The following is a 14027-nucleotide window of genomic DNA, read 5'->3' as shown; positions in this document are numbered from 1 at the left end:
GACATAAGGAACCTGGGGATAAAAATTGAGGAATACATTGAAGTCTTCCATGTTCACAAGATTTGGACATGGATGCGGCACGTAGCCAGACTAAGGAACTTAAAAACGTTCTCAGATCTTCCTGCATGAACATGGCCAGGATGATTAGCATTTCTTTGCAGCGTTTTGTAAGACTGTCACTGAAACTGTAGACTATGTCTACTGCAACTTTTCAGCACTCCACTTCTGGGCTGGTAATATTAACGTTCCTTTCAATCAGGGACACACAGAGGAGCTAATGACTCATAGTTCCTGCAGGTATGGAGTAGTTAAAGAACTGAGTGCCATGCCATCTCTTGTAATTACAATGATAGGTTTGACAAGCCTAGAAACTTTAATAACATCTTAAAAGCAGACTTCCCAACATAAACAAGAAGTAGTTAAAGGGAAATGGAAGAAGCAACAAGATTGCCTGTTGCTAGGCCCCTTATTTCCTCCTCTTTAAGGCAGCAGTTCCTCTATAGATATGTTAGTTCTACAAAGCAGTAAGATTCCACAACGACTCTAATTGCTCAAAGTTATGTTCACTGTCTTTTCCTGATTTCTGATTATTATAACTGAGTACTTTTATGCTGCTCACAGTTGGGGATATTCCCAAGGATGCTGCACAATTATGATTGTCTCAGTGTTACTAATAAGTAGTAAAAATATGTCCAGGTTCATCCTCAAGGCAGTTGACACTGTGAGCCTTATTCTTGAAACCAGAAAAGCCTGTGTCTTTTATGAGATTTGTACTTGTATGTGTGGAAGCATGTGCCAGGTTATTCTCCACAAGCTGAAGAGTATCAGAGGAACTAGATGGTGTCAGGTATCTAAATTCAGCTTTTCCTTTTCTATGCAAGTAGTGCTTCAGGGGATACTCTTTAAACCCAAACTGTTATTTAATTTTTTAACATTTTTTTTTTTTTAATTTGTGAAATTGATACTCTGTCCAATTGCTTCAAATAACTATTGCCATCTAAGCTGGCCTTTAGAAATTAAAATGACGAAAAATATCCAAAGAAATAAGAAATCTATTTCTTTATTGGCATTCACATATACTGTTAGCTAAAGTAGTATCCATTTAGGGGGAAAGGAAAATGCATATTTTCAAAGGAGAAATAACTGGATAAAAAAAGAATATAGCATTTGCTCCTTAGAGCAAACTACACTTACTGACTTTTCTCGGGAAACAACATGAGCTAGAATGAATGACTGTCTATCAAATTCAAGTTGTATGAAGAAAAAATATCTTTTAACCTCTTTTTTGATTAACATATAAATTCTTGTGATAAGACTAGACTATTCAAGCAAAATTTGATCCCTTCCTGAGCTATCTTTTCTGTATGTTTTCTGTAATCTGTACTTTCAGTTTTTCCTGTAATCTGTACTTTCAGTTTTTCCTACACTCTTTGCCTTCAGCATTTTTATTTTTATTTTTTTTGTAATAACAGTGGGGTAGTAGACCTTTCTAGGCATTAACATTCAAATGAACATGGCAGGCATCCCACTTTGTTTCATGACTGTTAAATCCAGTTTTTGATATTGAAGGAGCATTAACTGAGAAGAGTTGTGTCTAAGTGTAGCCACTTGTTTTCTTTTGGAGGTTCAGCTACAAGGAACAGCAAGCTGTGGCCAGGCTCCCTGTTGGTTGGCTTCTCCTAACATAAGCTAGTGCATGGGAACTTTAATGACAGAAGTTCTACTAGAGAGATGTTGCTAGATAGGTGGCAACAAAACTTCTCTTCACTGGTGAATCCTGTGAGGGGGAAGAAGCTGTCCAAGAAATAGCCAGTGCTGGCTGGAGTTAATTGTGACCAAGAGAAAAAGCAGATGTTCTGTTTCGGGTTTTCTGCAGTGTCCTCCCCTAAATAACTTAAAAAATACTCCTTGCTAGTCCACCATGAAAAACAGGAGTGATAGAAACAGCTTTTGACTTTCACTTGAAGTCAATAATTGTTTTTGTGTTTGGAAGGCAGCTGGGGCATCTCTTCAAAATCTGTGAAGAATTTCCTAGCTAGGAAAGTTAGTTTTCATGGGCAGAGTAGACTATATAAAGAAAAAAAAATCTTTTAGTCCTAGCACTAGATGTAGTCTTGTGGTTGTGGAGTACAGAGTTTCAACATAACGTAACACAATTAATTCTTCTTTGTTTCCACCCACAACTCCCAAAGAATAGTCAGAAGCTTTGACCTTGAATCTGAACCAGGAGTTCCACCTCAGCCAAAAGGTATTCTTTATGTTTGGAGTCTCTAGTGAAGAAAACCTTCTCTCACAGCTATTTCCTGAGTGAGTTAAAGGCAAACATAACCATTGATTATACTTTATATAAAGGAACAAGAGAATGAGAATAGAAGGCTTAAAATGCAATTTAAATTGACATGCACTTCACTGTAAAAGAAAAAGGTTCACTGGATTTTTACTTCTACAAATGATGTAGTCTTTTTTAAAGTATCATGAAACAGAGAAACATTTATAGCTTCCAGTAATATGTTGTATATGGAGTATATTTGGTTAAAAAACTTGCTATCCTCACAACAGTGTTACTGGACTTATTTTTCTATAGTTCTATATTTTAGATTAAGATTTAACAAATAAGAGGATAAAGGCTAAAACAGATTAAATGACTACTTCGTGAATCAGAAGTAGAGTCAGGCATGAGGCACACATTACTTAGCACCCAACAACTTTGCATTAACTTCATAAAATTCCCATTGAATCTTGTGATTGTATTCTGTTAAATACAAGACTTTCCTAAAACATGTTGGTCATTCATTTGTAAAATCTTCCATAGGCATCCGTACCAAATAAGGTAAAACTTCTTGGTGTCAACAATTGTATTAATTTCAATTGAAAACTCAGAAGGTAGGCACACACCAAAGAAAACTAGAGTGCCTTTACTGATGCCAAACAAAACTCAGCATTGGAGGGGTTATGAACTCCTTTAAAACTTCAGAAACCCACCTTCTTTCAAGTAAGGGTCATCTAGCTCAGGGAATGTAGAGATGTGAAACAAATTGTGTAAGTTTAGAGCAACTGAGTTTTAAAACAAAGAGAGTTTTTGCTGATTTTTCACAATTTTTTATCTAGAGGAACACAAAGAGTATACAATTGTTGTCAGGTTGTTTGGCAGTGCCGGCCATTTTTGCAGTAAGCAAGTGTGATAGTTCTCTGAACAAGTGGCAAACATTTTGCCAGGAGACAAATAACTGGAAAAACATCTAAGATACAAGCACAGTTAAAAAAAATGCTCTTCTGTTCTAACAATATATTGTTTCATTGTTTTCTGGTGTAGGAACAAGAAGGGGAGAAGAAAGTCTTCCATTACATTCCTTCTAACTACAAAAAGAAAGTATATGTAGGCCACTCAAATAGCCCATTAGCAGTAACTCAGCTGCTGATAAATGTAACAGATTATGGTGTTCAAATGAACAAATAAAGAACTGGTGAAAAATGTATGTTGCTTTATGAGAGATTCTAGTATATTTGATATTGTGTACAGCATCAGCATGCTAAGTTAAGCAGCACTGAAGAGCAGATGCTGATTTCTGATAGCTAACACATTGAATACAGAAAAGAAGGGTTCTTTAATGAATTACTGTGCATATACAAAACTAAGGCTCCCAGTTTCAAAGGGTAAACTTTAATAGAAAGTCTGAAAAAGAAATTGAAAAAGTTAGCAACTTGTTTTGTAGAGACTGTCTGGATTTTCTATAAATTGGAGGTCCAAGAACCTGGATTTCCTCAATTCTATTTTTATTGCAAGCAAGGAGAAAAATCTTGAAAGCAATAACTCCATGAGTAGAAATGAATAGGGATGGTGTGGGGGGAAACTGATCAGAAAAACAAAAGTGGTATCTTGGAAGGCAAGAATTATTAGGATGAAATGAGGATTGAAAAAGATGGTGGTTTTTTATTTGTTTGTTTGTTTATTTGTTTTGAAGGGGAACTGAAGTCCTGAAAGACAGATAACTTTGGACAAGAATAGCCAGTTATACTGTATTGTTAGGAGTAAACACTAGCATCAGAGGCTCTAAAAGCACAAGTTCGTACATGTTTCGAATAAGTATATTCATGAATGAGTTAAATGAATGAGCTACATGTTTCATTAATTGTATGATATACGAATAACAAATAGCAGATAATTAGAAATAGATTTTCATTATTTATGAATTGTGTACTTCTTGATTTTGATAACACTTGTAAGAAGCTACTAAGAGCTTTGCACAATCTAAAACGCAACAAAGGAAAAGGATTGTGACATTTACTTTCCAAGTATAGGTCTTGCTCCAAAAAGTTATTCAAATACTAATGTATCCACACTATTACAGACTTTATCTATCATCTGTAGTGGAATTATTCTTTATTATCTCATCATGAGTGCATTTTACTTCACCTGTACTTAACTGATATAGAATGTGGATACTTGGATGCAGTATCATTCCGCTTACTGCTTTCCAGCTTTTCATTTTTCAAACCAGATGTTGAAGCTTAGTGTGTTTTAGTATGATACAATGTGTACTTAAACTGTTTACAAGTCATCTGACATAATAGGTACATGCAGTTCTGCCTCATGAATATCTTGGGTCTAGTGTGTCCTTTTATTCCCTTAATTTCAGTGGCAGGTCAGCAGAAAGCAGTAACATAGCAGGTGGGATAGCAGCATCTGGGAAGCAGTTAAAAACAATGACATGTCTGAAAAGTAAAATGCATCAAAATCTCATTGAGATTGATCATGACACCTCTGTTCTTTACTGAGTCTTCATTGTCATTGAAGACTTGGGCATCTCTGAGATAGAGGATACTAGTGACACTTGGCAGCTTGGTTTGATAATTCCTATGTTTGCTTAGAGCAGTTACAAACTCTAACAGATTACATGGAAAAACTTAGGAGTTGAACGAAAAGGTTGACTTACTGAAGTAAAAGCCTCTGTCTCCACATACGAACTGAAGAGCATCAACCAGCTCAGCACCACACAGTGTTTCTGGGCCAGCAGCAACAGAACTGGTTAAGGTAAGCAAACACAGGCCAAGGTAGAAGAAATGAATGTAGGACACAGTATGCATCTTCACCTGCCAAGGAACAAAAGTACTGTGTCAGAGTTTCCCAATAGATTCCTAAAGAAAATTACTCCTGCACCCTTGGGAGTTGAGAATGCATATGTACTGTAATTTGTTAGACAATAAACACAGTATAAGGGTAGGCCTCACCATGAGGTTGCAACTCTACACATTTTAGAATATACATTTTGCAAACTGATGACTTACGTTATTGAGTAGTCTTGGTTCACATTCACAGGCAGTTAGAAAACGTTGTAGGAATTATGATTTATGCTCTTGACAAAGGAGGATATGGAATAGTATATATTCCAGGCAAAGGGATCTGGGAAGCCTAGAACAATTAGGGTAAGGAAGACTAGACAACCTTGAGTTGTTTTGTTTGGGTCCATGTAGTCTAAGAGGGAATATGACAGCTATCTGCCAATGTACTAGGGGATGTGGAAGTGGTATGTGACAGACAGGTTATTTAAACTTAAAAAACATCACTGGAATAAGAATAAATGGCTGTAAATAACATGGAAGGAAAATTGGTCCAAGAGAAAGAGGTTTTTTAATTATTAGAACTCTGTGGTTCTCCAGACACCTTAAAAATGAAAATATGAGCACAAAATGAAAGACATTTTAAGGTAGAGCTTGCTAAAGGTACAGAAGAGTCATGTGGGACCTTCCAGAGGAGGGGACCAGACTGAATGATTCTTCCTGTCCTCTGTTACTAGCAAGTAAACATTTGGAAGCATTCAAGAAATTAAGAGCAGAACTAGTTAAGGACTTTTATTTGTATTTGATAGAAACAGGTATACTTTCACTGTCTGCTTAGGTCAGGTTTGGCTATGAGGTGTGAACACAGGTGATGATTTTTTTCTCACTTGCATTTGGTTACAAACTGTTCTTTTCCTGGACTTATGATTGAAGAAGAGTCAATCCTTAGTGGGTGTAAATTTACACCATTCCATTTGTCTACTTCCTTTTGTATCAATGTATATCAACATGTCAAATAAGATAGCATTTTTCAAATAGTAGGAAAATATATATCTATTTAGTATCAAGACAGTGAAGAATGTGCTTAATGCATATTCTGAACTGATTTAGGTCATTTGCCAAAAATGTTAGTTTTAGAGTGTAAATCTGCATTTAATTTCATTCTATTGCAAGGCTGATGTTAGTATTGCAGTCAGGTAAGAAGTTACAAATCATTATTGCTTGGCTTAAAATTGGCTTGTATTAGTAGACAAGTGCAAAGAACTGGGATAAAGTGATCAATCTCCTGAAGTTTCTTTCAGGGTTTCGGGGACTCTTTCCCTGATTTTTTTTCACTAAGCTTTTGAAAAAATGATGAAACTATCTTTTGTCTGTTCATATGAAAGTTGATTCAGTGAGGTATTGAGCTTTCTCTAGTTTAAGTCAATAATTTTCAAGATTTTTTTTTTTTTCTTGGCAAGGGATCTTAGCATCTTGCTGGATGAGTCCCCTATTCCAACTTAAGTCAAAGCTGAATAAGAGAAAAATTAGAAAGTCAGAATGTATCCCCCTTTTTTCATGATAATATTTCCACTGTGAAAATAATGAGCAAATCTAATCTCAGGATATATCATAAAAAGAAAGAATAATTATTTTCCCATTCACAACGGTCGTTAGACAACTTTGCCATGGGAAGAAAAAAAAAAAAGAAAAAAGTTTTAATGCATGGACATGACTTCAATGACAGATGGAAGAAGGTTAGATGAATGAATAATGATAACACACAACATTATTTCCTGTAATGATTCCATATCTTAACAACATCAATTTCTTTTTTCCCTTGCCATATTTTTTAATTTTTAAGATGAATGTGATGCACCTGCAGTTTAAGATGGTTCCCAGTTCCTAGTTCTGAGGAGGTAAAGCAGAAAACTGTTTAGCACACAGGCTCAGAAGGCTGAAAGACATTACAAATACAAGAACATTATGTATTTAACAGTTTGTTCTTGTATAACATTTGGTCCAGAAATAAACATAAATCTTAGACATTTAACAATTTTGTATTTTTTTAAGTCTTTTCAGCTGGGTTACATTTTAAGATAAATATCAGCACTGAACTACAACAAAACAGATTATCAACTGTTTTTCCTTTAGTGGAGGCCAAAAAGGCTGCACAGTATAAACCACAGAGAATTTCTACACTTTATCCTCAAATTTAAAAGCAGTCAAGAACTTGCAAACAAGTAAAAACTTTTTATTGGGGGAGGCGGGGGGGGGGGGGGGGGGGGGAGTAGACACACGTGTTTCTACAGCTCAATCTTTCTTTAAAAAATAAAATTATTAAGTGCTGTTTCATCAAAACTAATTCCAAAACATAGTTTAAGACTTTAACTTTACCTCATCATTTTAATTAAACATAACATTAGTTGATTCAATATGTTTGTGGTAAAATCACAGTTCCCATTATGTCTGAGGGGAATATTCTTAAGAAAATACAAAGTTGTAATCCAATATTGCTTCAGGTCCTTTGCAAACAGGCAGAGTACTTGCAGTGTCCCAAGTCTAACTAGAAAGTTGAGAGTTTAAAAAGAAAATGCATTGGCATGTGGGTGGGGTTTATTGAAGAATCTAATTACATTTGGAAATTGAATACAGGTTCAGGATGAGCCTGGTTAAGCACTTCTTTTAGTTGCATAGAATGACTGACCATATTTTCACAGCTGGAATTTCCTCTTTTTTTAGTAAAATAACCAGCTTTTGCTGCATTCCTCTTTTAATAGTCCAGAAGAGTGGCACCACAGAGGAATGTCATATATGAACACTCTACATCTCTTTTGCATCTTAATTCTTATATACAAGTCCACTTCTTAGTACAAACTATCATTTGGCACAAGTTGTGCATAAGGATTCTTCACATCCCTGGTCATTTTAATAGCATATAAGGACACATGCAATAATTATAAATATCTAGAAGCGGGCAACATTTTTATGGATTGTATATGCTATAGAAAAAATCAGGTTATATTCATTTTGATATGAAGCTGTTGGATCTAATTATTGAGTCATAGTAAGACAAGTAACTAGTATGTAGTAATAGTGTTCACTAGCAATTATTACATATTTATAAAGCATATGTACTTCAGAATGGATCAAGGTTTAAATACTGCTAACCTTGATTTAAAAAAATCAGGGCTACATCTTAACCTAAATCAATATGTTCCCCTGCTTCCAAGGAAGCTTGGCAGGAAGCACTAGCTGAGGAACCAGCATATTACTTTTATATCTCTTAATGCTTTGCTCATAACCTTAAAAAAAGTCATCTTCACCTTTCAAGTACATTGGAAAGGATGCCTGTTTGAACATTAAGAGAATGGTTTAATCCATTGCAATTACAGACCTGCTCTTCTAAATCACATTAAGGAATGGGGTAAGTGTCTTTAAGTGTAAAACATTCTAAAAAAAAAATAATTAGGCCCCAAGCAATTAAAAGAGAAGAACTCTGTTAACTGCATAAGGGTGCTTACAAACCACTAAAGAAAAATAATAATAATAAAAAAAAGTTCTTGAAGAATATAAATTTGCTGATAATGGAAAGTTGAACTAGGGCCAATTGAGAGAAACAGAGGTCAATGCACCTTCTGAAGCCAAATTTACCTAATGACAGCTTATATTAATGAGTAGAAATTCTAGGGTCATAACATGAAACCTCATATGCAAACTTTCCTGAAGCAGCCCTCCCTACAAGGGAAAACTTGGAGAAGAACATGTAGAAGAATTTCCATTTTCTTTATATACAGTTGCTTAAGCTATACAAATATGCAAGGTCAGCAAGAGTTGCAGCTGGGTTCTAATGTAGAAAACAAACAGAACTTCAAATTTACTTTTAATTTATGAAAGCAAAAAAAAAATAAAAAAAAATCCAAGTAAATGCAACAATACTGCCAGAAAATTGCTGCAAGGACAACATCACTTAAAAGTTTCAGTGTCAAAGCATGAAGATTTTATTTATAATTGTGTATATTAAAACTGCAGAAACTTAACATGTGTACAATGCCTATTTTCCTATAAAAACCTGCACCTGCAGAAAATAGCTAAAAGTTCTTGTCCAAAAGCATTAATTAACAATATAGACAATGATGTAATTGGACCCTTTAATAATGACATAACTGAAATATTGTGAAGTTCTCTGAATAGAAGTGACATTTAAGACATATATCTGCAATAGTTTACCCTTACAGTTATCTATGTAATTGCAACTATTACATACAGCCATTTTCCAGATCACATAAAATTGCATGTTCAGCAATTTATAAATAATTCTTAGTACTAAAATAATGTTATTGAAAAGTGCAGAATACTCTTCAAACCAGAAGCAGACAATACACAGTAAAATAAAACTAAAAAATTATTTGAAATAGTAATAAAGATTTACCTTCAAGAAATCACAAAAGCAGCACTTAACTAATTGTGTTGAAAGACTGTTGATTTTTTCCATTGCTTCTTAAAAGTGCAAAGTCTGGAAATGAATTTGTTAGCAGTAATGATGAGAAAAAAGAAATCCAGAGAGATGTGAGATGTTGAGAGCAATGTCACATTTCAATATTGAGGACTTTATTCCATTGCGCAGGCTCTATCTGCTCTGATTTTAGCAGTGACAGTGAGATTTAGCAAACAGAAGAGGGATTTAGAGAAAATCCTCACATTTATCTACATTACACAGACACTGTAGACAGGAAACAGCTGGGGGAGCATTTGCCTTCTCTCTCTCTCCCTCTTCTGGCAAAGTTACCGAGTAAGGACTTTTTTGGGCATGGTGACAAATAACATCATACCTTTGCATTTTAAAACTAGAGCACAGAAGCATATTTTTTTCCCTTTAAAAGAATGTGAATTAGTGACTGAGGGGTTAGCAGACAAAAAAAAAGCTTATGCTGCCACGAAAAATAAGAAAATGTATTCTGGTTAACTTTCCAATGGCTATGTGTATATTTGTATTTTTGTGTGCGTGTCTGCATTTCAAATACACAAAAACTTACATAGGTAAGGGCATTGTTTGTATACCTTTGCATTCCTCCCTCCATCTCTACATGTTTTATTTATGCACAGAGACACAGATATTTTATTTATTTATTTTAACATAGAGAGACAGAGTCAATCTACTATTTTTTTACTGCATATTTACGTTATTAAACTTGGCACGCCTATATGCTGAGTAACAATTAAACCCTCCAACTCTCTGTGCTATTAACCCTAAAATAACAGCTTGCAATTTGCTAAAAGTAAAATAATTGTTGAGCACTACTTGTAAATAGGGCAAAATTGCTTTGTGATTTTTTAGCAACCACACAGAAGACATATAATTTCCTAGAATTTACAGTACTATGAATGTAGTAACACAAGAAGTACAGCTTCAAGGGCTTCTATGACTTTTATTTTAAATGTTCTGTTGTAATTATAAAGTGATTTTCTCCCGTTTTAGTAGTCATCTTCATAGTTACTCTTGATTATTTAAGTGACTCTGGAAAAGAGAGAATTCAAACTAACTTACTTTGTTAGTTCTGTAATACCTAACTTTTGCCTTTTTATTTTTCCTCAATTATGAGTATATTATAAATAACACCAGCTGGCCAGCAACATGCTCTCACGGGTTATGATGTCATTCAAATCCCTCAACTGTGTTAGTGGCTTGCAATGTGCTCCAAGCCAGCTGTTTTTCTATTTATAATGTATGCTTGCATTTCAATGCTTAGCTATTGAGAATAAAGTTGTGATGCTGTTTTATGGATACAATTTGTACTTGTTAGCCTTTGATTTTGGAAGACGGCATTTTAAAAGTAGAGGATTAAATAAGACTGCAGCCAAATACATGTCACAGACAGTTGCATGTTGAGGTGCTAGCTGTACTCTATTATTGAAAATAACAATTGAGATCATATTGGCCTAGGTCCACTCTCAGTTTTCAGATCCACCTTGAACTATATGGTACTTGCCAGGCAGAAAGGACACGATTAGTTATTAGTGTCCTCTACAAATGGCTAATACTGAGCTCTGTGTATTTTTAAGCTGTGTATGGTTAGCTAAGCTGATTGCTCTTTGGAAGGGGTTTCCTCTAATGTAGTATAATGGTAGAATCACTGGGGGCTTTGAGGAAAGTTTGTTTAGTTGAGGTAATACCAACTACAATTTCAAGTATTCTAACACACATTTGTACTGCAGGCCCTCTGTTTTAATATCTTGTTTTAGAGTTCATTGAACTCCACACATGTTCTACACGTACCTTGAGGATACCCAATGTAACTCACAGCACATGTATCATTTATTTCACCAGCCTATAAGAGAATGTGGGAAGTACATACATGTAATTCTTCTTGCTTTTTTTTTTGAAATAACAGAAGGAATCCACACATTTATCAATTCCCCACTGCCTAAGCTTCAAACCCTCATTTCACTGTTTTTTTTTTTTTTCTCTCAGGTTTTACTACACCTGTCTTGGTCATGACAGCAGCACGCAGTAGAAGATGGAACTTTTGGCTTTCATGGTAGCCAAAGAATCGTGTTGTCTATAACTGTTGATTCTGTTTCTTCCCAAGAAGTCATTCTGAACTCCAAACCCTCATTCTAGCCATCCAATCTCACTTTCCAAAGCACTTCACTTCTGTCAATTAGTTGTTGTTTTAAAGTGATACTGTGAAAAGATGGGAAAAGAGAATACTTTCCAGATTTTTGATAGTAATTTTTTAGATAGTCAGCTCAGTGCTTTTCTTCATGGACCATTCCATTTTTATTATTTATTTATTTACTTATTTATTTATTTATTTTCTAGAGAATGAAACATTCCTCAGGACATATTTATCTGAGGATCGCTACTTTCCTAAAATATAGCTTCTCTTCTGATTGTAGTATTATAGCCAGTATAGAAGTGTACTAACTACTGGAGATTTTTTAATTTCTTCTTTTTTAAATATAATAGCTTTTGAATTATAAACAATTCAGAATAAGTAACGTATGATTTACTACTTAGTGACTGAGTGTAGTTGTACCTGCAAGCTACGGAATGTGCAGTAGGCATAAAAATGCTCACAAAATATAATCAGCTCACTAAAATAAAATAAAATAAAATAAAATAAAACAAAACAAAACAAAACAAAACAAAACAAAACAAAATGGAACAGGTATAGTTATTTGATATCAAAAGACACTTGCATGGATATCTTTGGTTTCTTAACTATAGCTCATAGTGATCTAATATCCATAAAGATTTATGAAGTATGTGAGATAATTAGATATTTAGGAGTTTATATGTTCTCATTCTTATTATCTTTAATACTCCTATGATTCCATTAACATGCTGTAACGCTGTAATGCTCATTTTTTAGTCTTTCCAGGGAGAACTCTGTTTTATACAAGACAGCTAACAAAACTGTAATTAATCAATTACCTGAATTAATACATTATGCCTTTTAAAATTCTTCCTTAAAAGGCAGGAACATTGCCACAATGCCTGAAAAATCCAAGCTATAGTAAGGCAGCCAGCATGACATCCTCTTGCACTTTCCTGTATTGGATCAATGTTACCTACATCCAGTTATTTGCTATCTGTAACAGTTGTTTCTCTTATTATATTGGGATTATAAGTCTTCTGGAACTAAGATTGAATTGACACTACCTTTTTAGGGCTAAGAGCATGGGGGAAGACAAGATGAAAGAAGACAATTAGCACAGTGGTTGGTGAAGAGATGTTCTTTATTATATGAATATAGCAGTGATAATATCATATTTATTATGTTTTAAAAGCATTCATCCTGCGCAGAATAGACACAAATGCAATGAGATACAGTGAAGAGGTTTTTGATCCATACCGAATGCCGTGGTAATGTGTCCCCTGTTCCTCCCAAAAGGCAGAAGACCCTTGTGCAGGAATGATGTCTTATCAGTCTTCCCTTAGCCTATCGACTGGCTACTGAATTCAGTTCACCAGGTTAATGGGAACTGTGTATATTATATATATTTATATATATATATATGTATATATGTTTAACTTTTTGAGGTCCCAATCGTGATGCTAAGCACTAAAGGCAGTATTCGTCTAAACCTAGGCATTTACTGTCATTTTGAGTGTTGTGGGATATCCTGCATGTCTTCCAGCTTCCACTACAGAAGGATGTGTATTTCCCTGAGGTCTCTGTGTCATATCTGCTGATCCCATGTAGATTTCTTGGATACTTTGGATCATCTCAGATGGCCTTCAACACCTGTGTTTAGGCAACTGAACCCCACAAGGCGGCCTTATTTTGGCATGCTGATCTGAGATTCTTGTAAGTGCAGTCTTTGGCCTGAGTATTACCTTTGGCTTCTTCATAAATAGGGATACGATGTCTTCTGTTATTTACTATTTTTGTGATCCATTTCTGAAGAGGTTTTAAAGTGGAGAATGTAACATTTGACTGAATTTCGGCATGATGTGAATGTATTTTCCTTATTCTTTGCTTAGCCTCCAACATAAGGCCTTTTGGTTTGGAGCTGTCTCTTTTTATTTGCTTCATAAATCATCTTGCTTGCTTTTGGATAAGATAGAATGTTATTTACAGTGTTAGTATTATTTCCTGAAACACACAAATGATTGTTTAGCTCTTACAGTCTCTAGTGAATTATTTGTAAAATATTATGTTTGCTATTGGAGAAGTTTAGCTTTCTTTTCTAGGAAACAACTGTGGAGAAAGGGGTGAAAGGGAGTATTTTATGAATATGGAATGTTGCACTGAAGTTAGTGATAAGCCAGGTATATGGTGGAAAAATCCTTTCATCCAGTTAAAAGAAAATAGGAATTCAAGAAATGAATTATTCTCGTAATTCATTTGAGCTAAGTAAATGTATAAAAACAAAACAAACAAACAAAAAACCTTTTTCTTCTGGTAGCCTAAGTAGCATCATCACTACATGAAAAGCAAGGTACAAATTTGATGGGCAGAATGAAGGTGTGCAATTTCAGC

The 14027-nt window shown here is 34.7% G+C and overlaps 1 protein-coding gene across 1 annotated transcript in view; it reads right to left on the bottom strand.

The window, feature by feature from the left end:
* IGF1 (insulin like growth factor 1) overlaps positions 1 to 9752 on the bottom strand; it is a 58581-nt gene extending 48829 nt beyond the window's left edge. Inside the window, exons 1-2 of the mRNA XM_005022553.6 lie at positions 9470 to 9752; positions 4935 to 5091 (exon numbers count right to left, since the gene is read on the bottom strand). Coding sequence (XP_005022610.1) covers positions 4935 to 5091; positions 9470 to 9532 — 220 coding nt within the window. The 5' untranslated portion in view covers positions 9533 to 9752. The remainder of the gene's footprint in view (positions 1 to 4934; positions 5092 to 9469) is intronic.
* Positions 9753 to 14027: the final 4275 nt, after the last annotated feature.

Source organism: Anas platyrhynchos, chromosome 1 (genome assembly GCF_047663525.1).
Source record: "Anas platyrhynchos isolate ZD024472 breed Pekin duck chromosome 1, IASCAAS_PekinDuck_T2T, whole genome shotgun sequence".
In the NCBI taxonomy this organism is placed as follows: Eukaryota; Metazoa; Chordata; class Aves; order Anseriformes; family Anatidae; genus Anas; species Anas platyrhynchos.
The sequence above is the reverse complement of the archived record's forward strand: the minus strand, read 5'-3'. Positions and strand labels throughout refer to the sequence as shown.